The 26845-nt window shown below is 45.4% G+C and overlaps 1 protein-coding gene and 1 long non-coding RNA gene across 3 annotated transcripts in view; one reads left to right on the forward strand and one right to left on the reverse strand.

Moving 5' to 3' along the window:
• Nucleotides 1-721: 721 nt before the first annotated feature.
• Nucleotides 722-26790, reverse strand: LOC123368436. Its single transcript, XR_006578778.1, has 4 exons — nucleotides 26613-26790; nucleotides 20273-20371; nucleotides 6098-6173; nucleotides 722-905 (listed from the first exon to the last, which is right to left on the reverse strand). It is a non-coding gene; the product is annotated as an uncharacterized LOC123368436 (long non-coding RNA).
• The window catches only part of MAGI3 (membrane associated guanylate kinase, WW and PDZ domain containing 3), a 208003-nt gene continuing 207623 nt past the window's right edge, over nucleotides 26466-26845 (forward strand). For both annotated transcript variants that reach the window (XM_045013203.1, XM_045013204.1), the window contains exon 1: nucleotides 26466-26802. In XM_045013203.1, coding sequence (XP_044869138.1) covers nucleotides 26466-26802 — 337 coding nt within the window. The remainder of the gene's footprint in view (nucleotides 26803-26845) is intronic.

Here is a 26845-nt window from a genome sequence, read left to right on the forward strand (position 1 = left end):
TTCAGAACCCATTTAGTTATCAAACTATTAAATACAATGGAGCAATTTATGCCGGCTGAACATCTGGCCCAATAATATATATTAGGTATATTAAGAATATAAAAATGTCTGGTGAGAAACCATCAAGATTCAAGTGCAAGCAGCTAAATCCCAGAAAGATGGGAGCAGAACCCACTTTTGTCTGTCTTGTGTGTGTCTTAGTTTAGTTGTTCAGAGCCTGCATCAGGGATTGGCAACCTTTGGCACGCGGCTCACCAGAGTAAGCACCCCGACAGGCCGTGCCGGTTTGTTTACCTGCTGTGTCTTCAGGTTCAGGCGATCAGGGCTCCCACTGGGTGCGGTTCACCGCTCCAGGCCGATGTGGGCAGCGGGAAGTCGCGCAAGCTGACGGATGTGTTGGCCGTCACTTCCCACCACCCCAATTGGCTGCGGTTCACTGCTCCAGGCCAATGGGAGCCACGATCGGCCAAACCTGCCAATGTGGCAGGTAAACAAATCAGCACGGCCCACCAGGGTGCTTACCCTGGCGAGCCGCGTGCCAAAGGTTGCCGATCCCTGGCCTATATATTATGCTGAATAGCTCTTCGTGAATTCCCAAGAGAAAGAGAGACTCACAACATGAAAATGACTATAAAAAATAAGCCCAGATAACAGCATTCTTTTAGTCTGCAACAAAATCATTTAATGTTTCTAAGAAAGTGGAGGTTCTTGGTGTCCTTGATGTTTGCAGATTTTTTTCTTTTAACAAGAAAAAAAAATTTTTTTTTTTTTAAAGGTCTGACATTCTCAGATTGACATCCACATAAATCAAAAGAATAAACAGATCCTTGTTTCCACTCCAATGCTTTGTTCTTTATGGTGAAGATTAGCTGTACAGCTAATGTAGAAGAGCTGAGGATTGATATCTATAAAATCAAGTTTAGAATCAATCAGAAAAAAATCTCAGCTATCTAAGACAAATTAATTCTGACATCTTAATTATAAGCTCAGAGGAAAGCTTTGAAGGTTATTATTATATTGTCATTATTCATTAATGACTGCAAAAGAAACCAGTTCTAAAAGGTAATGATTTTCACAATGGAAAACCTATGGAACTACATATTACATCTCATTTGTTCCAAAGAAGTCCTAAAAACAGAGGTAGAAACAATATTTTGATATATAACAATACATGTTACTTTACAAACATTAACTTCTTTATTTCTAGCAGTCCAGAAAATCTATTGTCTGTTTGTCATTAGCATAATTATTTTTAAACTAAAAAGTACATGGGGCAATTTATCTGGCGAAAGGATGCAAGTCTAAGAATGGAAAATCCCACTCGATAAGCTGCAGAGCTACTTCTGGATTGTGGATCGAACAGATCCGAATTACTAGGGTAAATCCTATGTCTAAAGAAGGTTCATTGCTCAGCCAAACACTGTGGTGGAACCTACACAGACATCCTACAGGAGGCAGCAAACAGAGCTGCTAACAGGGGAGTTTGCGTGGGAGTTAGCAGGGGGAGGAGGAAGGGGGCCGCGCCGTGTCCCCTGTGTTCCCCAGGTACAAGCACCGAGCGAGGCCGGGACAGCAGCAGCCATGAGCCAAGCAGCAGAGGACACACCAAGGATGAGAGCATGCAGCAGCTGCGGTATGTACCTGGTCCTAGCAGGGGACCCAGAGCAGTACTATGTATGTATGAAGTGTCGCCTAATAGAGCTGCTGGAGGAAAAGATCCAGGGCCTAGAGCTGCAGGTAGAAACCCTGATAGAGAATAGAAGGGGGTTCGAGCAGCTGATGGAGCAATGGCAGGCAGTAACTGAAGGGGAACGTCCAGGGGCACATGTGGGAGCAGGGGCTAAGGCCAGTGAGGGGGGACCACCAGACGAGGAGGATGGGCGGTGGAAGCATGTGACTGTGAGAAGCAGGCCAAGGAAAAGGAGAGCCAGTGAGGGGGAAATAGAGCTAAGGAACAGGTTTGAAGGTTTGGAGAATGAGGAAGGGGTAAAGAATATGGTAGCTGATGGTGGGAGGCCAAGGAAAAAGAGACGAGCGGCCAGTCCCATAGATAGAGGGGAGGAGTCTATGGAGGCAACACCAAGTTTGGGTCAGGGGAGATTACAGGATGGCTTAAGGGGAACCACAAGGGAAGATAGGAATGGAAGGAGCTTGCAACCAGGGGGAACGGGGGATAGGTTAGAGGACCGCACTGTCCCCAGGCAAAGGCAGGTCTACGTGATTGGGGATTCCATACTGAGAAGGTTGGACAGGCCTGTGACCAGGGCCGATCCGGAGAACAGAAGGGTGTGCTGTCTACCGGGCGCTAAAATACGGGATGTGGACCTGAGGTTGAAAAGGATCCTAAGAGGAGCAGGTAAGAACCCTTTGGTCATCCTTCATGTGGGAACGAATGATACTGCTAGATTCTCGCTAGACAGGATCAAGGGAGACTATGCCAGGTTGGGTAAGACGCTTAAGGAAATTGAGGCTCAGGTGATCTTCAGTGGGATCCTACCTGTCCCTAGGGAAGGGCGCCAAAGGGGTGAGAGAATCCTGACGATTAATAGTTGGCTGAGAGAGTGGTGTTACAAGGAGGGCTTTGGGATGTATGGGCACTGGGAGGCTTTTGGGGACAGACAACTGTTCTCACGGGATGGGCTCCACCTAAGTAGGGAAGGAAGTAGACTTCTAGGAGGGAGGCTGGCTCATCTGATTAAAAGAGCTTTAAACTAGACACTGGGGGGAGACGGTTGGGAGAGGCCCTGGTGCACTCCACGCCAAATTTATACATTGGGAGTGGGAACAAGAAGATAACAACAGATATAGCTAGAGGAGGACGGTTAGGTGTAAGGAAGAGGGGGGGGACAGATACTAGATCGACAGGTCATACTGGTAGTACTGTGTCCCTACCGAGCGGGGTGAAAAGAGTGAGAGGAGCCCAACAGCAAAAGGTAGGATGTTTGTTCACCAATGCGAGAAGCTTAGGTAATAAAATGGAGGAACTGGAGCTACTGGTCCGAGAACTGAAACCGGATATCGTAGGAATAACCGAAACATGGTGGAACGATAGCCATGACTGGAGTACAGGTATGGAAGGGTATGTGCTGTTTAGAAAAGACCGATGCAAAGGTAAAGGTGGGGGAGTAGCATTGTATATCAATAATGAGGTGAAATGTAATGAAATAACTAGCAATGCAATGGTTAATACGGAGTCTGTGTGGGCAATGGTCACATTGGGGAAGAAAACTACCAGAGCCTCACCCGGGATAGTGATTGGGGTGTGCTATAGACCGCCAGGATCTAGCTTGGAGACGGATAGAGAGCTCTTTAATGTTTTTAAGGAGGTAAACACTAATAGGAACTGCTTGATCATGGGAGACTTTAACTTCCCAGATATAGATTGGGAAACAAATGCTAGTAATAACAATAGGGCTCAGCTTTTCCTAGACGTGATAGCTGATGAATTCCTCCATCAAGTGGTTGCTGAACCGACGAGGGGGGATGCCATTTTAGATCTGATTTTGGTGAGTAATGAGGACCTTGTTGAGGAAATAGTTGTAGGGGACAACCTTGGCTCGAGTGATCACGAGCTAATTCGTTTCAAAATTAATGAGAGGATAATCAATATTGCATCTGAGACTAGGGTTTACGATTTCAAAAGGGCTAACTTTACTAAATTAAGGCGACTAGTTAGGGAAGTGGACTGGACCAACATATTTAGGAATCTAAAGGTAGATGACGCCTGGGGTTACTTCAGGTTGAAATTACAGGAGTTGTCAGAGGCATGTATCCCGAGAAAGGGAAAACGGCTCGTAGGTAGCAGTTTTAGACCGAGCTGGATGACCAAGCGTCTTAGAGGGGTCATTAAGAAAAAACAGAAAGCGTACCGGGAGTGGAAAATGGGAGGGATCAGCAAAGAAACCTACCTTATTGAGGTCAGAGGGTGTAGGGATGCAGTGAGAAAGGCAAAGCGACGGGTGGAGATGGACCTAGCGAAGGGGATTAAAACCAATAGCAAAAGGTTTTTTAGCCATATAAATAGGAAGAAAACCAAGAAGGAAGAAGTGGGACCGCTTAAAACTTTAAACGGAGTGGAGATTAGGGATAATCTTGGAATGGCACAATATCTGAATGAATATTTTGCCACGGTCTTTAATGAGGCTAATGAAGGGCTAAGGAATAGTGATAGAGGGACCGATGGGAATGAAGATATGGGGGTAGACATTACGGTATCTGAGGTAGAAGCCAAACTTGAACAGCTTAACGGAAGTAAATCGGGGGGCCCGGATAATCTTCATCCTAGAATATTAAGGGAATTGGCGAGTGATATTGCTAGCCCGTTAGCGATGATTTTTAATAAATCTCTAAATTCGGGGATTGTACCGTTGGACTGGAGATTAGCTAATGTAGTTCCTATATTCAAGAAGGGGAAAAAAAGTGACCCGGGTAACTACAGGCCTGTTAGTTTAACATCTGTAGTATGCAAAGTAATGGAAAAAATTTTGAAAGAGAGAGTGGTTAAGGAGCAGGAGGCCGATGACAACTGGGATAGATTACAGCATGGATTTACGAAAGGTAGATCGTGCCAAACCAATCTGATCTCCTTCTTTGAGAAAGTAACAGATTTTTTAGACAAGGGAAATGCGGTGGATCTAATATATCTGGATTTCAGTAAGGCGTTTGATACGGTACCGCATGAGGAATTATTGGTTAAATTGGAAAAGATGGGGATCGAAATGAAAATCCAGAGGTGGATAAGGAGTTGGTTAAAGGGGAGACTGCAGAGGGTAGTACTGAAAGGGGAACTGTCGGGTTGGAGGGGGGTTACCAGTGGAGTTCCTCAAGGTTCGGTTTTGGGTCCTATTTTATTCAATCTATTTATTGCTGACCTGGGAACCAAGAGTAGGAGTGGGCTGATAAAGTTTGCGGACGACACCAAGTTGGGAGGTATTGCCAATTCGGAGAAGGATCGGGATATCCTCCAGGGAGATTTGGATGACCTTGTAAACTGGAGTATTAGTAACAGGATGAAATTCAATAGTGAGAAGTGTAAGGTTATGCATTTAGGGATGACTAACAAGAATTTTAGTTATAAGCTAGGGACGCACCAGTTGGAAGTAACGGAGGAGGAGAAGGACCTGGGAGTCCTGGTTGATCGTAGGATGACTATGAGTAGGCAATGTGATGTGGCCGTTAAAAAAGCTAATGCGGTCTTGGGTTGCATTAGGCAGGGTATTTCTAGTAGGGATAAGGAAGTGCTAGTCCCGTTATATAAGGCGTTGGTGAGACCTCATTTGGAGTATTGTGTGCAGTTTTGGTCTCCCATGTTTAAGAAGGATGAGTTAAAACTGGAACGGGTACAAAGAAGGGCCACTAGAATGATCCGAGGAATGGAAGGCCTGTCGTATGACAGGAGACTTGAGGAGCTCGGTTTGTTTTCCTTAACCAAAAGAAGGATAAGGGGAGATATGATTGCACTCTTTAAATATATCAGAGGGATAAATACCAGGGAAGGAGAGGAATTATTTCAGCTCAGTGCTAATGTAGACACGAGGACAAACGGATATAAATTGTCAGTCAGGAAATTTAGGCTTGAAATTAGACGAAGGTTTCTAACCATCAGGGGAGTGCAATACTGGAACAGCCTACCGAGGGAAACAGTAGGGGCGAAGGACCTCCATGACTTTAAGATTAAGCTAGATAAGTTTATGGAGGAGATGGTATAATAGGATAACGGGCTTAGTCAATAGGTCAATTAAGTGCCAAACTGGTACTTAATTGGGTCAAATTGGGTCAATGATATGATATTCTTAACCTCTTTCAGAGGGTATGGCTGGAGAGTCTTGCCCGCATGCTCGGGGTTCAGCTGACCGCCATATTTGGGGTCGGGAAGGAATTTTCCTCCAGGGCAGATTGGCAGTGTCCCTGGAGGTTTTTCGCCTTCCTCCGAAGCATGGGGCAGGGGTCGCTTGCTAAAAGAGTGGGTAGATCGGCTAATGTGGCCTGCATCTTGCAGGAGGTCAGACTAGATGATCATAATGGTCCCTTCTGATCTTGAATTCTATGATTCTATGATACATCTTAATTTCGAATCTTCCCTCCTCCATTCATTTACCTTTGCAGCTTTTAATGGAAACTCCTCTCAATCAGTGAGGTGCCATAGGTTTCCAGCTGCATTTTTGCCCTGCAAGCTGTAGAGGAAACGCATGATTACATTTTAGGGAAAGTTATTGTAAACCATGATTAAAAAAAATTAGGAAAAGATGCTTTGACCATGTTCTCTGAAGCTACAGCTGACATTTGCAAATAGTCTCTGAATTTGAGAGAACCTCTTAAACCCACTGAAAATTGTGCTCTCTCTGTGTCATTTATAAGCTGTCCTATGGCAGTGGGTATTGTTATATCTGAGCACTTCACAACTATGAAGGCTGGCTGTGGCAGATGCACAAAGTCAGTCCAGATCTTGAGTCCTCGTCCCGTTCATGAATCACATGATCATCTTTCACCCCATTCGGATCTATACTGATTTGTACTGTCAAACAGATCATTTGAAGGGTAGTTGGAGACATTTGCCTGAAAAGCGATTGAGGTACAATGGAAAGATTCAGATTTTCGTTTGGTGCAAATGGGCTCTCAGCCATTAGGGCTGCACAGTGAGATCCTTGAAAACATGAAAACTTTCATTTCCTAATTGTTCAGTGGTCTGCAGCCAGTAAACAATAATTTAAGCACATTCGCCTCTGTTCTTAACGGAAACATGGCTTTTTTTAAACTGCATAAGAACAGCTAGAATAGATGGAGGTCTCCTGAGGGCAATGCTTGAAGCTCTGTATTCAAAAACAGGTTTAATTGCGGTTCTAAAACTTTCTTGTAGTGTGGACCACGTCCTAACAGAGCATTGCATTGGCGTCTACCCTCCTGTATAATCATGTCATGTTCCAGTGGATTGGTGTGCTAGCATGGCACTCATGTACTCTCTGAAGCAGGGAGGTATTATCCCCGTTCTGTAGATGGGAAAATTGATGTAGGGAGGTTAAACATTAATTTGCTAATGCTCACATAGCAAGCATAGCACTGAGCAAGGAGTTGAACCCAACCTTCCTGAGTCCGAGTCCAAGTCCAGTGTCCTGTCTGGTAGTGCCTCCCTGGAGAAAGGTGCCTCATGTACATCACAAATATGAATTACTTCAACACATTTTGACCATATTTTAAGTCACGTGGCTTCTACAGCATTTGCCTGTGTGGACAGCATGGTTCAGTTCACGGTTGGTTAAACTGCTTTATGATAAGTACCAGCCTCCTTAGTAGCTATGAAAGTAGCAACTTTGACTTAGCAATGCTGGAGCAACTGTGTTTCTACTGTTCTTTTATAGTTAACTCATGTCACGAATTGGTCCCTTTTAAAAAGGCTCATTGGGTGCAAATCCTTTGTAAAGTCGAGCAAGGGATGAGAAAATGACTCATTTTGTTGCTGCCCTTCAATATCTCAGCACTGTTGCTGAGGTTAGGTGATGGAGCAACCTGTGATTAGCTTGTTAAGATACAGTTTAATCATTCTAGGTGGAACAACCACCCAACTCTGGGGTTAATTTAGAGCAGCATCCTTAATAGTCAAGAGCCTGCACTTTCAGAGATATTGTAAACCATGAGTTAAATTCTGGAAAGTGAATTGGTGCTCTAATCCTTGTGCTCCCTTTGCTTTTTGTGACTTTTTGAAAAGCAAGACAGAGCAAACTAAATCTTCCTACAAAGCTCATTTTTCTCTTAAGCAAATTTCTCAACAAGTCTTAAGCTCCGATAGCATTATCTAGATGTTCCTGCCTTAAGGTGAAGTCAATTCCATCTGTGTTCATTATATAGTTTCTTGTACTAAAATGCAAATTAATTTAAGCTGACTGTGTAAGCAGCTTATTTCAATGAGCTGTAATTATTGCTGGGGAAAGATTTCCTTAAAAAGTTTTATCACTTATTTTATTTTATGTGACAAAGTTCCTCCTCTACCTTGGTGGGTCCTGCGCTTATTAGCGGATTTGCTCACCTCACAGATTCACCCTGTGGGTTGGGAAACAGCCCAGAGACCTTCCCCTCTGGTAGAAGCCACAGTCCAGGTCAATTCCCCCTGTGTTTGATCAGGAGTTGGGAGGTTTGGGGGGAACCCAGGCCTGCCCTCTACTCTGGGTTCCAGCCCAGGGCCCTGTGGATTGCAGCTGTCTAGAGTGCCTCCTGGTACAGTTGCGTGACAGCTACAACTCCCTGGGCTACTTCCCCATGGCCTCCTCCCAACACCTTCTTTATCCTCACCACTGGACCTTCCTCCTGATGTCTGATAACGCTTGTACTTCTCAGTCCTCCAGCAATATGCCTGCTCACTCTCAGCTTCTTGCACGCCTCTTGCTTCCAGTTCCTTGCACGCACTTCCTCTCCCTTGGCCTGACTGGAGTGAGCCCTTTTATAGCATCAGAGGGGCCTTAATTAGAGACAGGTGCTTAACAGCCTCACCTGACTCTTAGCAGGTTAATTGGAGTCAGGTGTTCTCATTAGCCTGGAGCAACCCCTGCTCTGGTCACTCAGGGAACAGAAAACTGCTTATCCAGTGGCCAGTATCTCTCCCTTCTACTCTGTTGTTTTCCCTTCGTTTAGCCCTATGACCTCACTCCCGCTCCTGTTTTTTTCATTAGTTGTCCCACGTACTTAGTTAGTGTCCCGGACCTGTGGATCCTCTCCTTAGGCTGGGGGGAGGTCCTTTAGCAGTGGGCGGGCTTCGCCTGCCCACTTTCTGGATACCAAATAGGACTACTCTGTTGTTTTCCCTTCATTTAGCCCTATGACCTCACTCCTGATCGTGTGTTTTTCATTGGTTGTCCCCAGTGGTGAGCTGCAGCCGGTTCGCACCGGTTCACGCGAACCGGTTGCTAAATTTAGAAGCCATTTTAGAACCGGTTATCCCGCATGGGAGAACTTGTTCTAAAAGGACATTTAAATTTAACAAGAGCTCCCTGCTGCAGCCCAGCTTACCTCAGCTCTGCCTCCACCTCCTCCCACAAATGCTCCGCCCTGCTTCTCCGCCCCCCCCTGCTTCCCGCGAATCAGCTCTTCGCGCAGGAAGCTTGGGAGGGCTGAGAAGCAAGCAGGCTTCCCGCTGGCTGAGGCTCCGAAGAGGACACTGAGGTAGGGGTAGAGGGAACGAGGAGGGCGGTGTGCCCCGGCCCCGTGTCCCCCCCCCCCGCCGCCTGGCTCCGGCTCCGGCCCGGCCCTGCGTCCCTCCCTGCCCCGAGTCCCCCCCCCGCCGCCCAGTTCCGCATCCCCCCCGGCCCCGCGTCCACCCCCCTCCCTTCCCCCCCTGCCCGGCTCCAGCTCTGGCCGTGGCCTGGCCCCGGCTCGCCTGGTTCCGGCCGTGACCTCACCTACCCAGATGCTGGGCACCGGCAGCGCGGGTCGGGGCGCGGCGGCAGGCCGGGCTGCAGCTCCGGCAGCGCGGGTCGGGGCGCGACGGCGGGCCGGGCTGCAGCTCCGGCAGCGCGGGTCCGGGCGCGGCGGCGGGCCGGGCTGCAGCTCCGGCAGCGCGGGTCCGGGCGCGGCGGCGGGCCGGGCTGCAGCTCCGGGCGCGGTGGCAGGTTTTTACATACCTGACTGTGAAGTCAGGTGTGTGTGTTTAAAAAAATAAATAAATAAATAAAAATAAAGAGGGGGGGCATGATTCCTCCTGGGGTGAGGAGGGAACCGGTTGCTATGATTTTGGCAGCTCATCACTGGTTGTCCCACGTATTTAGTTGGTATCACGGACCTGTGGATCCTCCCCTTAGGCTGGGGGGAGGTCCTTTAGCAGTGGGTGGGCTTCGCCTGCCCACTTTCTGGATATCAAATAGGACTACTCTGTTGTTTTCCCTTCGTTTAGCCCTATGACCTCACTCCCGATCCTGTTTTTTTAATTTGTTGTCCCACATAATTAGTTGGTATCACAGACCTGTGGATCCTCCCTTTAAGCTGGGGGGAGGTCCTTTAGGAGCCCGCCCACTTCCTGGATACTAACAGGACTACTCTGCTGTTCCCAGCTGGCCTGGGTCAATCACAGTTCATATTACTTGCTGTGATGTGTATATCTAGATTTTATTACCAGTGTTAGCCTGAAATATATCCCACCCTGTTAGCAGGGGTTGACTCTGCTGGGAAAGGGTTAAGTGCATTCTGCTGACTCACTAAGGCTCACTTATAACTTCTTTTAGATATAAAGGAGGAGAGACTAGCAAGCTGGAGGGAGAGAGGATCTAGAGTGCGGGTTGAGCAAGAAGGAAGGAGAGACCCTAGAAGCAGCCAAGCCTGCAAGAGAAGACCATGCTGAATGTAATGTTAATTTCTTTCTTAGTAAAGCCAGTCCCCAGGGAAGAGGAAGAGTTTGGACTCTACCAATCTTTGGACCATGTTTCAAATCAAGTCAGGAAAGGCATCTACTCAAACTACTATTTTATTATTTATATTATGGTAGCACCCAAAGACCGCAATTGAGCTCAGGTTCAGGCTGTACTATGTACTCTACAGACATAGAGGTTCTTGCCCCAAAATACTTTTAGTCCAACTTGCAAAATCCTTCCTATCTTCCCCAAATTTCCTGTCTCTCTAGTTTTCCAATTTTTGCTCCCAGTGGCCACGGTTTGCTGCTCCAGGCCAATGGGACCTGCTGGGAGTGGCGGTGAGTACGTCCCTCGGCCCGCGCCGCTTCCAGCAGCTCCCATTGGCCTGGACCAGCGAACCGCAGCCACTGGGAGCCACGATCGGCCGAACCTGCAGACGCGGCAGGCAAACAAACTGGCCCACCAGGGACTTTCCCTGCGCAAGCAGCGGAACAAGTTTGGGAACCACTGTAAGAGGAACATCAGCACTATTTTTATTTGCTTGCTAGATAAAAGAAGGTCTTCTAAGAGTGTTGAGTGCAACCCCAACCTAACTGTGCCATGAAAACAATAATAGTCTCTGCTACCTCATAACCTCTATTCAGAGCTTTTACTCACAAGTTCTCAACTAATAATCACCCAGCTGGTAGAGAACAGTACAGTAAAATTCATATCCCAGCCAAAGTGAAGTTCATACTCTTATTTTTCGATCCCTGAGAAGGTAAGTACTACCTCTCTACATATTAATAATTTAATGGGTTATAATAGGGCAAAATTCATCCCTCGTATATGCGGGTGCTACTCCATTAACTTAATGGAAGTTTACCTGCTTTTATTCTAGGGCTGCATTTACCTCTTAGTCCCTAAGTATTTTCAAATTAAGACAAAAAAAATCAAGAGAATGTCAAGAAATATAAACAGTGTCAGATACAGAATTTATAAAAAGCTTTGCCAATATATAAAGTAATGAGGGGGGAAAACCAGTTATCTAGCATTTATTGTGTTTCCTGTATAGGGAAAAACTACCCCTCTGCAACACAGCTCCTTTTTACAGTGGATAAACTCCAAAACCAAAATGTAGATAGTTTGTTTTAATGCAAAACAGTTACGGTTCTTCAGCATCTGTGCTGCTAATATATGAAATGCACAGAATTGATGGATATTCAGCTTCTATTCCTGCATTAACTCTTACTCCAGAAACCAGCATGTTGTATTGTAAGCTGATGTACATAATAAGGATTTTAAATTCTCCATTCAAAGTCTGTCAAATAATCTGAAAATGCAAAACCCCTGGATTTCATTATGGATCTCAGAGGGTAATTTTTGAGCTTGCAGTTACCTGAACAACACAGAAGGTTGAGACAACAGCTGTTAGAGGTAAAGATGGGGCCTGTACCATAAGCCCACATCCAAACAACCCTTAAATTATAAGAACATCTGGATCTGCATGCAAACTTTGCAACATGGGCCCATCACTTCTTTAGAGTACTGAGAGCTGCAATATATGGACCAGTAGAGCTCCCCTCGCCTGTGCTGTGCACTAGCTTGTCCTACTTGCTATTGCTGACGCAGCCTGTTTCCAGTTGATGGATACAATACAAGAAATACATCCTCACAGGGGCTTGATAGATGCAGATAGAATAGAGAACTGCATGTGTATTGATGGGAAAGAGGATAGGAAGAAGTGACATGATGAAAGTCTTATAGATGTCTGAAAGGTATCAGGGTTGAGAAAGGCAAACACCTGTAAGAATGGCTATACTGGGTCAGAACAATGGTCCATCTAGCCAGTATCCTGTCTTCTGACAGTGGCTAGTGCCAGATTCTTCAGGGGGAATGAACAGAACAGGACAATTTATCAAGTGATCCATCCCCTGTCGTCAAGTCCCAACTTCTGGCAGCCAGGTTTAGGGACACCCAGAACAAGGTTGCATCCCTGCCCACCTTGGCTAGTAGGCATTGATGGACCAACTAATCCTCCTGTTCAGGATGGTGCAGGTAAGGAGAGCCATGAATAATGAGAAGAAATTCCTTAAGGGGAAATTAACAAACTGAGATCAGGAAAGTTTTCATTAAGAGTTAGAACATGGACTAGTCTCCTGAAGGCAGCTTGGAAGCTTCTATATCCTGACTGTAAATATTCAGAAGCAGGCTAGCGAAAGTGTTCATGAATATTTACATTTACATCTAGATTTGATTTTGACAAATAGAGAGGAATTGGTTGAGAATTTGAAAGTGGAAGGCAGCTTGGGTGAAAGTGATCATGAAATTATAGGATTCATGATTCTAAGGAATGGTAGGAGGGAGAACAGCAAAATAAAGACAATGGAGTTCAAGAAGGCAGACTTTAGCAAACTTAGGAAGCTGGTATGTAAGATCCCATGAGAAGCAAGTCTAAGGGGAAAAACCATAGAAGACAGTTGGCAGTTTTTCAAAGAGACATTATTAAAGGCACCAGAGGAAACTATCCCACTGTGTAGGAAAGATAGGCAGTGTGGCAAGGGACCATCCTGGCTTAAGCAGGAGATCTTAATGATCTGAAACTCAAAAAAGAGTCCTACAAAAAGTGGAAACTAGGTCAAATTACAAAAGATGAATATAAACAAATAACACAAGTATGTAGGGACAAAATTTGAAAGGCCAAGGCACAAAACGAGATCAAACTAGCTAGACATAAAGGGTAACAATAAAACATTCTAGAGAGACATTAGAAGCAAAAGGAAGACCAAGGACAGGGTAGGCCCGTTACTCAATGCGGGGGGGAAAACAATAGCAGAAAATGTGGAAATGGCAGAGGTGCTTAATGACTTCTTTGTTTGTTTTCACCAAGAAGGTTGGTGGTGGTTGGACATCTGACATAGTGAATGCCAGTGAAAATGAGGTAGGATCAGAAGAGGCTAAAATAGGGAAAGAACAAGTTAAAAATTACTTAGACAAATTAGATGTCTTCAAGTCACCAGGGCCTGATGAAATGTATCCTAGAATACTCAAGGAGCTGAGTGAGGAAATATCTGAGCCATTAGCGATTATCTTTGAGAAGTCATGGAAGACAGGAGAGATTCCAGAAGACTGGAAGAGGACAAATATAGTGCCCATTTATAAAAAGGGAAAAAAGGACAACCCAGGGAATTACAGACCAGTCAGCTTAACTTCTGTACTTGGAAAGATAATGGAGCAAATAATTAAGCAATCAGTTTGCAAACATTTAGAAGATAATAAGGTGATAAGTAACAGTCATCATGGATTTGTCAAAAACAAATGGTGTCAAACCAACCTGATCACTTTCTTTGACAGGGTAACAAGCCTTGTGGATAGGGGGAAAATGGTAGACGTGATATATCTTGATTTTAGTAAAGTTTTTGATACTGTCTCACATGACCGTCTCATAAATAAACTAGGGAAATGCAACCTAGATGGAGCTACTATAAGGTAGGTGCAAAACTGGTTGGAAAACCGTTCCCAGAGAGTAGTTATCAGTGGTTCACAGTCATGCTGGAAGGGCATAATGAGTGGGGTCCTGCAGGGATGAGTTCTGGGTGCCGTTCTGTTCAATATCTTCATCAATGATTTCAATAATGCCATAGAGAGTACACGTATAAAGTTATAAAGTTAGCAGATGATACCAAGCTGGGAGGGTTTGCAAGTGCTTTGGAAGATAGGATTAAAATTCAAAATAATCTGGACAAACTGGAGAAATGGTCTGAAGTAAATAGGATGAAATTCAATACAGACAAATGCAAAGTATTTCATTTAGGAAGGGCCAATCAGTTGCACACATACAAAATGGGAAATGACTGCCTAGGAAGGAGTACTGCAAAAAGGGATTGGGGGATCATAGTGGACCACAAGTCAAATATGAATCAACAGTGTAACGCTGTCACAAAAAAAAGTGAACATCCTTCTGGGATGTATGAACAGGAGTGTTGTAAGCAAGAGACACGAAGTAATTCTTCCGCTCTGCTCCACTTTGATTAGGCCTCAATTGGAGTATTGTGTCCAGTTCTGGGTACCACATTTCAGGAAGGATGTTTACAAATTGGAGAGAGTCCAGAGAAGAACGACAAAAATTATTAAAGGTCTAGAAAACGTGACCTCTGAGGGCAGATTGAAAAAATTTGGTTTGTTTAGTCTAGAAAAGAGAAGACTCGGACAGGACATAAGTTTTCAAGTATGTAAAAGGTTGTTACAAGGAGGAGCAAGAAATATTGTTTTTCTCAACTTCTGAGGATAAGACAAGAAGCAATGGGCTTGAATTGCAGCAAGGGAGGTTTAGGTTGGACATTAGGAAAATCTTCCTAACTGTTAGGGTGGTTAAGCACTGGAATAAATTGTCTAGGGTGGTTGTGGAATCTCCATCATTGGAGATTTTTAAGAGCAGGTTACACAAACACCTTTCAGGAATGGTCTAGATAATTAGTCCTGCCATGAGTGCAGGGGAGTAGACTAGATGACCTCTCAATGTCCCTTCCAGTTCTATGATTCTATGATTTAGTATGATCCTCTGCGTAGAGAGTGCAGCAGAGCCTGTGAGGGAACAGATGACTTACAAGGTTGTTTTCACCTATAAAACTTAGAGTTCTCTAAAAACACATTTTCATTTTGCCATGGGTGAACTAGGGAGGAAAATCAGATTATTGGCCCATTCTAGTTATAACACCTCTGCAGAGCACTCAGATACCATGCTGAGGGGGTTAACATAAAGCCCTAGATGCAGTAGACAGAAAGAAAAGATCCTTCTGTGATAGCTCTGTACATTTACTAAATAGATTGTCCTTTTGCTTGCATTGAAGTTGTCAGAAAACACCCATATGGAGCCAATTGCTGCACCTTTCTAGTGATTTGTTCTTCAAATAATTAAGAGTGTATGCATGGAACTGTCTGTGCACCTGTGTTTTCACCAAAGACTAAGAAGCTAAGGGGCTTGACAACCGAAACTCATTGCTCAGGAACTGTATACAATGGAAGGCACCTCTGTGCCCAACGTGCCTTAGGGTAATTGAGGAGATTTAAGGGTCTGAATCTCTCCATTGTCTTGTACCTTGTGCAGTCATTGATGCCCACCACAACAGGGTATGAGATGCCACCCCATCAGTATGACATTCTGAAGGGTTTCTGTGTAACACTGCTATATCATGGGATTCCGTATTTGAATCGTGAAGTAAGGTTCACCCCTTTGCAGTGAGGTAGCACAAGGCCTGTGCACCTTGTACGCCATGTTTTGAGCACGTAAGTGAGATTTAAGTAGTACAAGGGTTGTATTATTCTCTGCATGGGGTTGAATTTTGCCCTCAGTGACTCCTTGTTAGATCAATTCACAAGCAAGAGCATTTTTTTTTTGGTTCTAAATGCCAGTATCCCAAATTCACTCCAGAATCTGGAAATCAAGCTGCTGAGTTTTCTTTTTTCTGGTTTGTGCATCATCCCCAGAAGCAAACATTCTGCTACTGGAACTTAGCTAACACTTAGGTGGATGATGGGTGAGTAAGAACAGAATGCAGCTTCCTCTCTCATCCCTATACAGGCTTTGCAAGGCTACAGAGGGTAAAGAGTAGTAAAACCTTATTTTGGCCAGTGAAGTCAGTAGATATGACCTTGATTGTACAGAGGGAGTAAGTCTGCTGAGAAAGAAGACTGCACTTTTAGTCAGCCCTCATTTTAGCCACAACCTCACTTGAAGCAAGTGGGGTACTGGTCTGGCATTGCTCCTTCCTGTTTCTTATATGGATGCCTGAAGGTTGCATTGGTATCTGTCAGAAGCAAATCTAAAGATCAGCAGTTGATGAGCGAACCCCTTTTTGTTGGGCTTTCAGGAACTCTTAAGCTGCTTACCTTTATGTCCACCTTGGCTTCAGGAGTTCATTGGCTGACTGGGCCTTTATCTTTGCTTGGTATCTATCAGCTTCCAAAAGTATCTGATCATCTCGTCACATTTCAGACATTTAATGTATGCCCCGGAATGAATGGCTGAGGGGTATTTGCTTGGGCTTCTCCTTCATTCATTTTGACAAGAAATCTTAGTTCATCTTTTTAACTGTGGTGGAGTGAGAACTACAGCAATCTGTAACTGCCTTTCTGGCAGGCATATGTCAACCAGTTGCAATTACATTTTTTAAAAAATCTTTGATTCTTCAGGGTGAGAATTACAGGAATCGGCAAACAGGATCAGAAGTGCTTACAAACATATTGACTGAGCTATTCACAACAACAACAGCTGATGAAAAGGATTTTTCCTGTATCAAAGCATGCCCTGTTTGTTTTTAAATATTTGCAAAGACTAAAGCTAGCCAAACACCCGCTGTCTATTTAAAACCTACACGACCCATCTGCAGAATAGATGCATCTGTTTTCCTGGCTATGTACCATTTGGGATCACCCATCTCAAAAAAGGTAATTATCTTTTTTTTTTATTTATCCAATAATATGTTGCCTCTCTGCAGCTCTTTTAATTTGAGTTTCTTGCAGCACTTCATAAGTACTAGGTTCAAGCCATTCTATGGCACTTTAGGTAATAAGCATCTCCAGTTTGCAGATGGGAAAACTGAGAGACAAAGGGGATGTGACTTTGCCAAGGACTCACAGCAAGTGAGTGACAGAACCAGAATAGAACCAGGCACATTGACTCCCAGTCCCATGTTCTTATTACTGGAGAACAAACCTGTTCTGCAAAGGCTTTGGATACCGACAGCATCCTGTAAATATGTATGAAATATTGTTATTTACAAAGTGCCCAAATGTGTGCTATGCACTTATTTGTTTTGAAATGTGGGAGGGAGAACATGGTCCTGGGAGGCAGAATTGATGCTATTCTTGCTTATATTAGGTGTCTACATGCCATGGTGATGTATGTAATAAAAACACACAGATTTACTCAGCAGCTTTTCTGACTATGAGGTATGGGTTGATGCTAATATACAGCCTGCTGGATTTGATGCCTTTTCCATTCCTGTGTTATGATTCTAGACATCGCAGCTTAGTCAGTCCAAGTTGACACAGATCTTTAGTAATACTTAGGTTTATTTTCTCAACTTTCTTACAGCTTGATTAAAATCCCCTGGTAAAATCTTCTTGTGTGGCAGCACATCTTATAATGTAAGCTAATTTATGTTGCACTTAAAAGTTTGCCTTCAAATAACTATCCTGGGGTCACACAATGTTCAAACAGACCATCCCAGAAAATTATGGCTGCAGAATAGCAAGTATCTAGCTTTGAACCATTCTCCTCCACCAGTGATTTGTTTGGGATTCCTTAGGGGCACTCCACTCACTGAATAATTTGTTACCTACATTTGAGACATAAAGCCTAATAACGTGAAAAACTTAGACTGCATTTCTTCTGCCATTTCCAAGTCTCTAATGTCCTGGTTTCTAGACCAGAGGTGGGCAAACTATGGCCCGTGGGCCACATCTGGCCCAGCCCTTGAGCTCCCAGCTAGGGAGGCTAGACCCCGGCCCCCTCCCCTGCTGTCCCCAATCCTTCGCAGTTACGCTGCCACATGGCTGGGCAGCACGGCAGTGGCATGAGTCAGGGGACAGGGAGCAGGGGGTGGTTGGATGGGATGGAGGTTCTGCGGGGCGGGGGGGTACAGTCAGGGGATGGGGAACGGGGGGGTTAGAAAGGTGTGGGGTCCCGGGTGGCCTGGCAGGGGTGTGGATAGGGGTCGGGGGATGGGGAACAGGGTGGGCTGGATAGGCGTGGGAGTCCCAGTGGTCCTGTCAGGGGGCGGTGGTGTAGATAGGGGTCGGGGGTGCAATCAGGGGATGGAGCAGGGGGGATAGCGGATGGGGTGCTGGGGGGGAGGTTAGGGGCAGGGGGGGTCCCAGGAGACAAGGAGCAGGGGGAGTTGGATGGGTTGGAGGTTCTGAGGGGGGCAGTCAGAGGGTGAGAAGTTGAAGGGGCGGATAGGGGGCAGGAGCCAGGCTGTTTGGAGAGGCTCAGCCTTCCCTACCCGGCCCTCCATCCAGTTTTGCAACCCCAGTGTGGCCCTCTGGCCAAAAAGTTTGCCTACCCCTGCTCTAGGCTGTTGTTATGATCAGTTAGCATCATAGGCCAGGCCTACTGTACAAACTTACATTAGTATAACTACATCACTCAGGAGTGTGAAAAATCAGTTATCCTGACCTACACACACACACACAGACACACACACACACCCGTGTAGAAAGCACTGTCAATGACAGGGCTTCTCCTGTCGGCATAGCTGCTGCCTCTTTTGTGCAGGTGGATTAACGGCGCTGATGGGAGAGTGTCTCCTGTTTGCGTAGTAGCATCTTCACTGAAGTGCTACAGTTGCACCGGTGCAGCTCTGCCACTGCACCATTTTGAGTGCAGACCTGCCCATAGTGTTTATCCAAAATGCTAGTTCTTACATTTAAATAATGTTGCTGGTGGCCCATTGGCCCCTGTAGATCATGCAGGGAACATGTCATGAATCTACATACATAGCCCTACGCTAGTGTAACTGCTTTTCATTTTGTGTTTAGTGTTTGTTGTTGTTCTAATTGGATTCCATTCCCCAAAAGTATCCAGAATTAATGCCCGCATTTCACACCATCTATTGAAACAGGCAACTTTAAGGTTTCTCGGCTGTTTTCTTTTCTGGAGGTCCAGTCTTCCTTCTTACCTAAACTGGAAACATATTAGTCTGGCTGTCTTTGACGTTTTTTTCCCTGCATGGCTTGTGCAGAGATAAGGGAGTGGAAAGGCAGCAGACTGAAACTTGCAGTTTCCTCATAATTTCCTCCATCAGGGAGTGAGATCTGACCCTCCCCAGTAGAAGAAGCCTGGGGATTTACTCTCTAAACCCACTGAGGATCCCTATAGATTCACTTAGTGGGAAGGGAGACAAATGGCAAGGAGGAGTCACCAGAATCAGGGATTGTTGGTGTGAGGACTCCGTGCCTCAGCAATGTTCTGTCTCATTATGACATCAGGAATGAAATCACATGGCCAGGGACTTATCTGTTATTGCCACTCTCTTCCCCCATCCCCGTTTTCACAGTAGGGTGGGGCATAGTGGTGGAACCTATTCCTTTAAATCCTTTTAGAAGACATGTAATTTGAGCCTGATCCTGCCAGGTGCTTTATACCTCAGAAGTCAGTGAGGAGCTGAGGATGCCAGCACTTTGCAGGATTGGGCCCTTTAAGGGGAAATTTGAGGCTAAGTAATCTGCATGGACCTATCTGAGGATCCCATACTGTGCCAACTGGAGCAGATGGGAGCTTCACCATTGACTTTGGGAGCAGGATAGACCCTTTCTATGCACTTATTGACATGTGCTGGTATGCCATGCTATGCCATGCCACATTAATTTTTGTCAGAAACCAACCAGGATTTCTCTTGAGACGTGTTCTACATTAGGAAAATAATTTTGCACTTGTCCTAATGTAACACCCAAATTCTCTCTTCCTTCTCTCTGAAATAGCCTGTCCCTAATTATTATTAGAAATGGATTCTTATGATGCACTTTTAATGTTTGGATTGCCTTTGAACATCAGTTGTGCAATAAACAAACTTTGTTTCCCAACCTACCAAAGAGTTCCATTGACTTGAAACTGTTTCTTCCTTTAATTAGGATATCAGTACAGGCTTAAGGTCTTATTTTTGTGAGATTTGTATATGTGCTGACTGCTGATAGCTTAAAAAAGATTGCAGCAGCCACTGTGTAATGCATATTGAACTTGGATACATTTCTCAGCTTTGATGGAGCTTTAGCTCTCTGAGATTTCAAACATCAGCACCCAGTAAATATATAATGCTTCACACCCCAGTATATTAGGTAAGGTGGTTGTAAAGAACACATTCCTTCTGCTTATCTGTAGGAGAGCTCAAATACTTTACATGTTTGCAAGCTGAAATAAGTAAATCAGAAGAGGAGGAGGAATTAAAGGTGAACATACTCACTGTCAGCATGGCATAAATTAGAATTAAATTTGTCAGCCAGTTCTCTGAATAGACTTCAAAGTTTTCATTACAGTAGTATAGCTTTCCTGAATTCAGCTCCTGTAGAATACATGAAGTAAGATACATGGGCACTAAAGAGACAGGTTTGTTGAGAGCATTAGTCTTGAATAAAGGCTGTTGGTGCTGAAATGTTGACATGTCCTTATGGGTATCTATGAATAGAACAAAGCTTTGTTAATTCAGCAATCTGAAATCACTGAATTGTTTCTGAATATTCTTTCTTTCTTTCTCTGTTAAGGATTTATTCACCAAATGTCTGATGTGGCAAATCTCTTCATAGATTACAGAAACTGACACAGATTAGACTAATATGTTCAGAATTTATCTACTCGTTTTTTTAAATGTTAGGCTCTTTGGTCCGTTTGCACATATTTTTTCCTCTTTCAACTGGGACAAGGGAATTAGGCTACTCAGTCTGACTTGGTCCTTAGCATAAAAAAGGAGAAAGCAAGACAAAAAGATAAAAGTCAAAAGTGAGAAAATTAAAATCTGCATGGATTAAAGTTAGTATGGGAGTTACTTTATCACATAAACCAGCTCTTATGGTATTTGCTTTTGTTTGTTTGTTTCTTAAAGCCCTGGAGTCACATGAATTCACCAGAATCTCAGTTTTAAGTGTTTTGGGTTTGTTTGTTTTTGGTTTTTTATTAGTAAGTTCCAGGCTTCATGGTTGTGTAGATCAGCTTGAAAATGTGAACACTGAAGTTTCAAAACCCAGAAGGCAAATAAAAAACTCCAAATGTATTTTTATATCTAATAACTTTTAAGTCAACCCCTGATTTTTGGGGGGCCTGACTTGTGTGTGTGTGTGTGTATATATATATAAATATTTAAAAACATTTGAGGTTGGCAGTTCTGCAATCTCAGATGGCTTCCATACCTCCAAACAAAAAAAGAAAGCAGGACATTAAGGAAAAAACCCTCCAGTATAGCTAACAGGTGAAACTGAATGCTCACAACTGCAAGATAATACTGCTCATGCAACTTTTAAGACTCCATTCTTTCCCCTCTGCAAGCAGCTCTTCTGAGTGCAACTAACTTTTTTTTGTAGATTCCCTGTTTTTAGTAATAGTTACCATATGAACTGGGTATTTGGGCCTGTAGAGGTATAGAGGTTTGTATGCCTCTGGAAACTAACAGAAAGGTATTATGTATATATTTGTTATAAACGCATGTCATAGCAATTTCTGAAAGATTAGTCATTTTCTAAATCTGCACTAATATTAACCATGGAAAAGGAGTTCAGAGTTCAAAGCTGTTATTGCTAGTAGTCTATATTGTTGTGCAAACTGATGTGACTATCAGGACATTATGAGTGGGATCAGTGAAACAAAACAGCACATTGTTTTATAATACAGTGCATGGACCCTTTGGAATCTATAGCTACCTGTTTTTCCTGTTCCTTTGTATACAAAGGAATGTAAGTGTTTGAGGAATGTAAGGTCACACCCCTTTATGTTTGCAAACAATGGTATTACTACACCCTCATGGTACTGAAAGTTGAATTACAGTGTGTACACTTAAACACAATCATTTTTAAAGATACTTAAGATTCCTGTATCTCAGAGTTGAATGGGGCCTTTCATGTAGTCAGTTTAAATGCAAAGCAATACTTTCAAGAAAGGAAACAAAAAATACTCTTAAAATGTTTCAGATAGTGAGAGAGATTTGCAGTGAAAATAGTTTCTAATGAAGAAAAAAAAATTAAGAGGGGTGGGTCACACCAGTTTAAAATGATGTGAATCAGCAGACTTTCAAATCCATAGATGATAAAACTTACTTTGAATTAGCCTTGTAAACAGTAGTAGTTACTATTGTCATTATTAAACAATTACTCTAATGCACCCAAACTTTGACTCTAAGAACTTGCAGTCTTAAGGCCCTGGTCCTGCAAATGTTTGTGTATGTGCTTAACTTTAAGCATGCGATTAGTCACAGTGAAGTTAGCATATCCATCAGTGCCCATAAAATTGAGGCCTGAATGGTACAGAGAGAAGATATAATGACTTCTGGTGAGCAGCATTTATATATATTTATAAATGCATCTAAACAAGCTGACTGAGCTGCTAAATCGCCAGGCACTAAAGAAATTCTGCAATTGGGCAAGGATGCAAGAATATTTAGAGTAGTTAGATGTATTCAAGTTGGCCTGATAAAATTCATCCTCAGGTACTTGGGGAACTAGTAGAAGCAATCTTGGAACCTTTAGCAATTCTCTTTGAGAAGTTCTGAAGGATGGGCGTGGTCCTAGGGGACTGGAGAAGGACAAACATAATATCTGCCTTTAAAAAAGGGACAAAGAGGACCTGGGGAATTATAGATCAGCCAGCCCAAATTAGATACCTGGAAAGATGCTGGAACAAATTATTAAACAATCACTTGGTAAGTGCCTAAAGGATAATAGGGTTATAAGTAATAGCCAACATGAACTTGTTAAGAACTAATCATGCCATACTAATCTAATTTCTTTTTTTGACAGGAATGCTGATCTGAGTCCAGTGGCACCTTAAAGACTGTTAAAGAGTAACAGATTTATTTGGGCATAAACTTTTGTGGGTAAAAAATCCCACTTCAGATGCATGGAGTGAAAATTACAGATACAGGCATATATACTGACACATGAAGAGAAGGGAGTTACCTTACAAGTGGAGAACCAGTGTTGACGGGGCCAATTCAATCAGGGTGGATGTGGTCCACTACCAATAATTGATGAGGAGGTGTCAATACCAAGAGAGGGAAAATTGCTTTTGTAATGAGCCAGCCTCTCCCAATCCCTTTTCAAGCCCAAATTAATGGTGTTAAATTTGCAAATTAATTGTAGCTCTGGAGTTTCTCTTTGAAGTCTGTTTCTGAAGTTTTTTTTGTTGAAGTACTTTTAAATCAGTTATAGAATGTCCAGGGAGATTGAAGTGTTCTACTGGACTCCTTGTTGTTTTTGTGGATACAGACTGACATGGCTAGCCCTCTGACAGTGAATGGGGGGAAGCAGAAAATGTGATATACCTTGATTTTAGTAAAGCTTTTCACACACACTCATGACATTCTCATTAGCAAATTTGGGAGATGTGGTCTAGATTAAATTATTAGAAAGTGAGTGCACAGTTGTTTGAATATGGTTTTTCAAAGAGTACACCTCCACCCTGATATAACGCTGTCCTTGGGAGCCAAAAAATCTTACTGCGTTATAGGTAAAACTGTGTTATATTGAAGTTACTTTGATCCGCCAGAGTGTGCAGCTCTCCCGCCCCCCGGAGTTCTGCTTTACTGCATTATATCCGAATTCATTTTATATCGGGGTAGAGGTGTAGTTAGTTAATGGTTTACTGTCAAACTGGATGTGCGTGTGTATCTATGGGGGTCCTCCAGGGCCCTATCCTGGGTCTAGTACGAGTCAATATGTTCAATAATGACTTGGATAATGGAGTGGAGAGTGTGCTTATAAAATTTGTGAGTGACACCAAACAGGGAGAGGATGCAAATACTTTGGAGGACAGGATTAGAATTCAAAACAACTTTGACAAATGAGAGAATTGGTCTGAAATCACCAAGATGAAATTCAATAAAGATAAGTGCATTTGATTTTAATTCCTAAGTAGAGTAATTTGCACCATTACAAAATGGAGAATAACTGGCTAGGTCAGGCATGGCCGACCTGTGGCTCCGGAGCCACATGCGGCTCTTCAGAAGTTAATATGCGGCTCCTTGTATAGGTGCCGACTCCAGGGCTGGAGCTACAGGCACCAACTTTCCAGTGTGCCAGAGGGTGCTCACTGCTCAACCCCTGGCTCTGCCACAGGCCCTGCCCCCACTCCACCCCTTCCCGTGCCCTCCCCTGAGCCTGCTTTGCCCTCACTCCTTCCCCTTCCCTCCCAGAGCCTTCTGCACACCACGAAACAGCTGATCGGGAGATGCGAGGAGGGAGGGGGAGGTGCTGATCGGTGGGGCTGCCGGTGGGTGGGAGGCGCTGGGAGCTGTGGGGGGAAGCTGATGGGGGGGCTGCTGATATATTACTGTGGCTCTTTGGCAAAGTATATTGGTAAATTTTGACTCCTTCTCAGGCTCGGGTTGGCCACCCCTGGGCTAGGTGGTAGTACTGCTGAAAAGGCTCTGGGGGTTATAGTGGATAACAAATTGAGTATGAACCAACAATGTGATGCAGTTGTGAAAAGGGCTAATATCATTCAGGAGTATAGTATGTAATACACAGCTGCTAATTATCCTGTTTTACTTGGCACTGGTGAGGCTACAGCTGGAGTACTGTATCAGATTGTGGGCACCAGACTTTAGGAAAGATGGCTAAGTTGGAGAGGATCCAGAGGAAAGCAACAAAAATTATTAAAGATTTAGAAAATCTGACCTATGAGGAAAGTTTTTTTTTTTTTTTTTTAAAAAGGGGCATGTTTAGTCTTAATTTAAGGTAGACCTGATAAATCTTTTCTTATCAAATATGTTACAAAGAAGACTGATCAATTGTTCTCTACATGAACTGGAGGTAGAACACAACTAATGGGCTTAATTTGCAGCAGGGGAGATTTAGGTCTAACTATAAGGGCTAGCTAAATTCTGGAATAGTCTTCCATGGGAGGTGGTGGAATCCCCATCATTGGAGGCTTTTTAGAACAGGTTGGACAAACACCTGTCAGAGCTGATCTACATGGTCCTGCCTCCGTGCAGGTGACTGAATGAGGTTACCTCTTGAGGTCCCTTCCAGCTCTACATTTCTAACATTGGTATGTTAGCCAGGGGCATGATGGATATGCCTAATTTGTACATAAATTCATATACACTTTCAAATAAAATAAATTTAAAACCCCATTATATGTGGCTATATTTCTATTTTCAAAGCTGGATTAAGAGAGTGTCTATGACTTTGGGAGCAGCAGCAACCTGTATTTCAGACACTGATTTGTCCTCATCTTAGGGTGAGAAAGGAGAGGGTACCCACAGGTGGCATTTGAGGACATTGGGGGACTGTGAGACAGACAGATCCTGGGGTGGTGGGCAGAAAGACAGGTGTGACAGATTGGGGGGGGCACCAATGGATAGCCATGGGTGGACCCAGCAAGAGGGACAGATAGATGAGGGGGGGGATGGACAGACAGCAGGGGGCAGCCAGATAGATGGGTGCTGGGGGGGCATGCAGGTGCATAGATAGCAGGAGGGACCCATAGGCGCTGACTCCGTTGGTGCTCCAGGGCTGGAGCACCCATGGGGAAAAATTGGTGGATGCAGCCAAGCTCCCCACCTCGCCTTTGCCGCATCCCTGCTTCTCTGCCTACCTCCCAGTGCTTGCCACCGTGAAACAGCTGTTTTGCTGCATAACAAACTTCAGGAGGGAGGGGGAGGAAGCAGGGCCAGGGTGGGGATTTGGGGAAGGGGTGAGTACAGAGGCAGGGAGAGGGCGGAGTTGGGGTGGGCACTTTGGGGAAGGGGTTGGAATGGAGGCAGGGCAGGGGTGGAGGGAGGGGGGTCTGAGCCCCCACCGGTGACAGCAGAAGTCAGTGCCTATGAGGGGACCGGTAGAGGGGATGGGGCAGATGGACAGACATAGCAGGAGGAACAGATGAAGGGAAGAGAGGTGGGCAGATGGACATAGAGACAGCCAGAGGCGGGGAGGCCGGACCCTCAGCAGGAGGGATGGGGGGGGTGGTCGGATAGACAGACATGGGGCTGGGATGGGAGGTTGACCATACAGCAGGAGGCCGGACAGACAGACAGACAGCTGGACAGGCCAGACTGACGCAGTGGTCAGAGGGGAGGGACCCTGCGCAGCAGGTCGGACGCCCAGGGGGCGCACAGCCGGTGCCACGCCCATTGCCAGCTCCCGCCAGTGAAAGTTCTGCCTCTGACGTCACGCGGGCTCGGCTCCGCCCGGCCGTGCCAGACGGGCCTTGAGGGCGTGTCCGGCTGAGGGGGCGTGTCCGGCCGTGCCGGGGCTCTCGGCGTTGGGGGCGGGGCCCATGCGGGAGGGGGCGGGGCCGGCCGCCGCCGCCGAGCCGAGGGCAGCAGTCGGGAGGCTGCCGCGGCCGCGTTCGGAGGCGCGCGGGGCTGGGCGGCGAGCGGCCCTGCGAGGCGGAGCCGGGGGCACCGCGCGGGCCGGCGGGCGGGCGGGCCCGGCCCCCCATGGTGCGGCATGTCGAAGACGCTGCGGAAGAAGCGGCACTGGCTGAGCAAGGTGCAGGAGTGCGCCGTGTCCTGGGGGCCGCCGCCGCCGCCGCCCGGCGGGGCGCCCGACCCGGACCTGCTGCGGGGCGGCGCCGAGCTCGGCGAGTTCCCCTACCTGGGGGGCCGCCTGCTGCTGGGCGAGCTGGGCGGGCCCGGCCCGGCGCTGCTCTCCGGCAAGCCCCCCAGCCCCGGGGACGTGCTGCTGGAGGTGAACGGCACCCCCGTGAGCGGCCTCACCCACCGCGACACCCTGGCCGTCATCCGCCACTTCAGGGAGCCCGTGCGCCTCAAGACCGTGCGCCCAGGTGAGTCCGCCGCCGCCGCCCCCCTCGGGCCGGGCCGGGCCTG

This window comes from Mauremys mutica, chromosome 4 (assembly GCF_020497125.1).
Source record: "Mauremys mutica isolate MM-2020 ecotype Southern chromosome 4, ASM2049712v1, whole genome shotgun sequence".
NCBI lineage: Eukaryota > Metazoa > Chordata > Testudines > Geoemydidae > Mauremys > Mauremys mutica.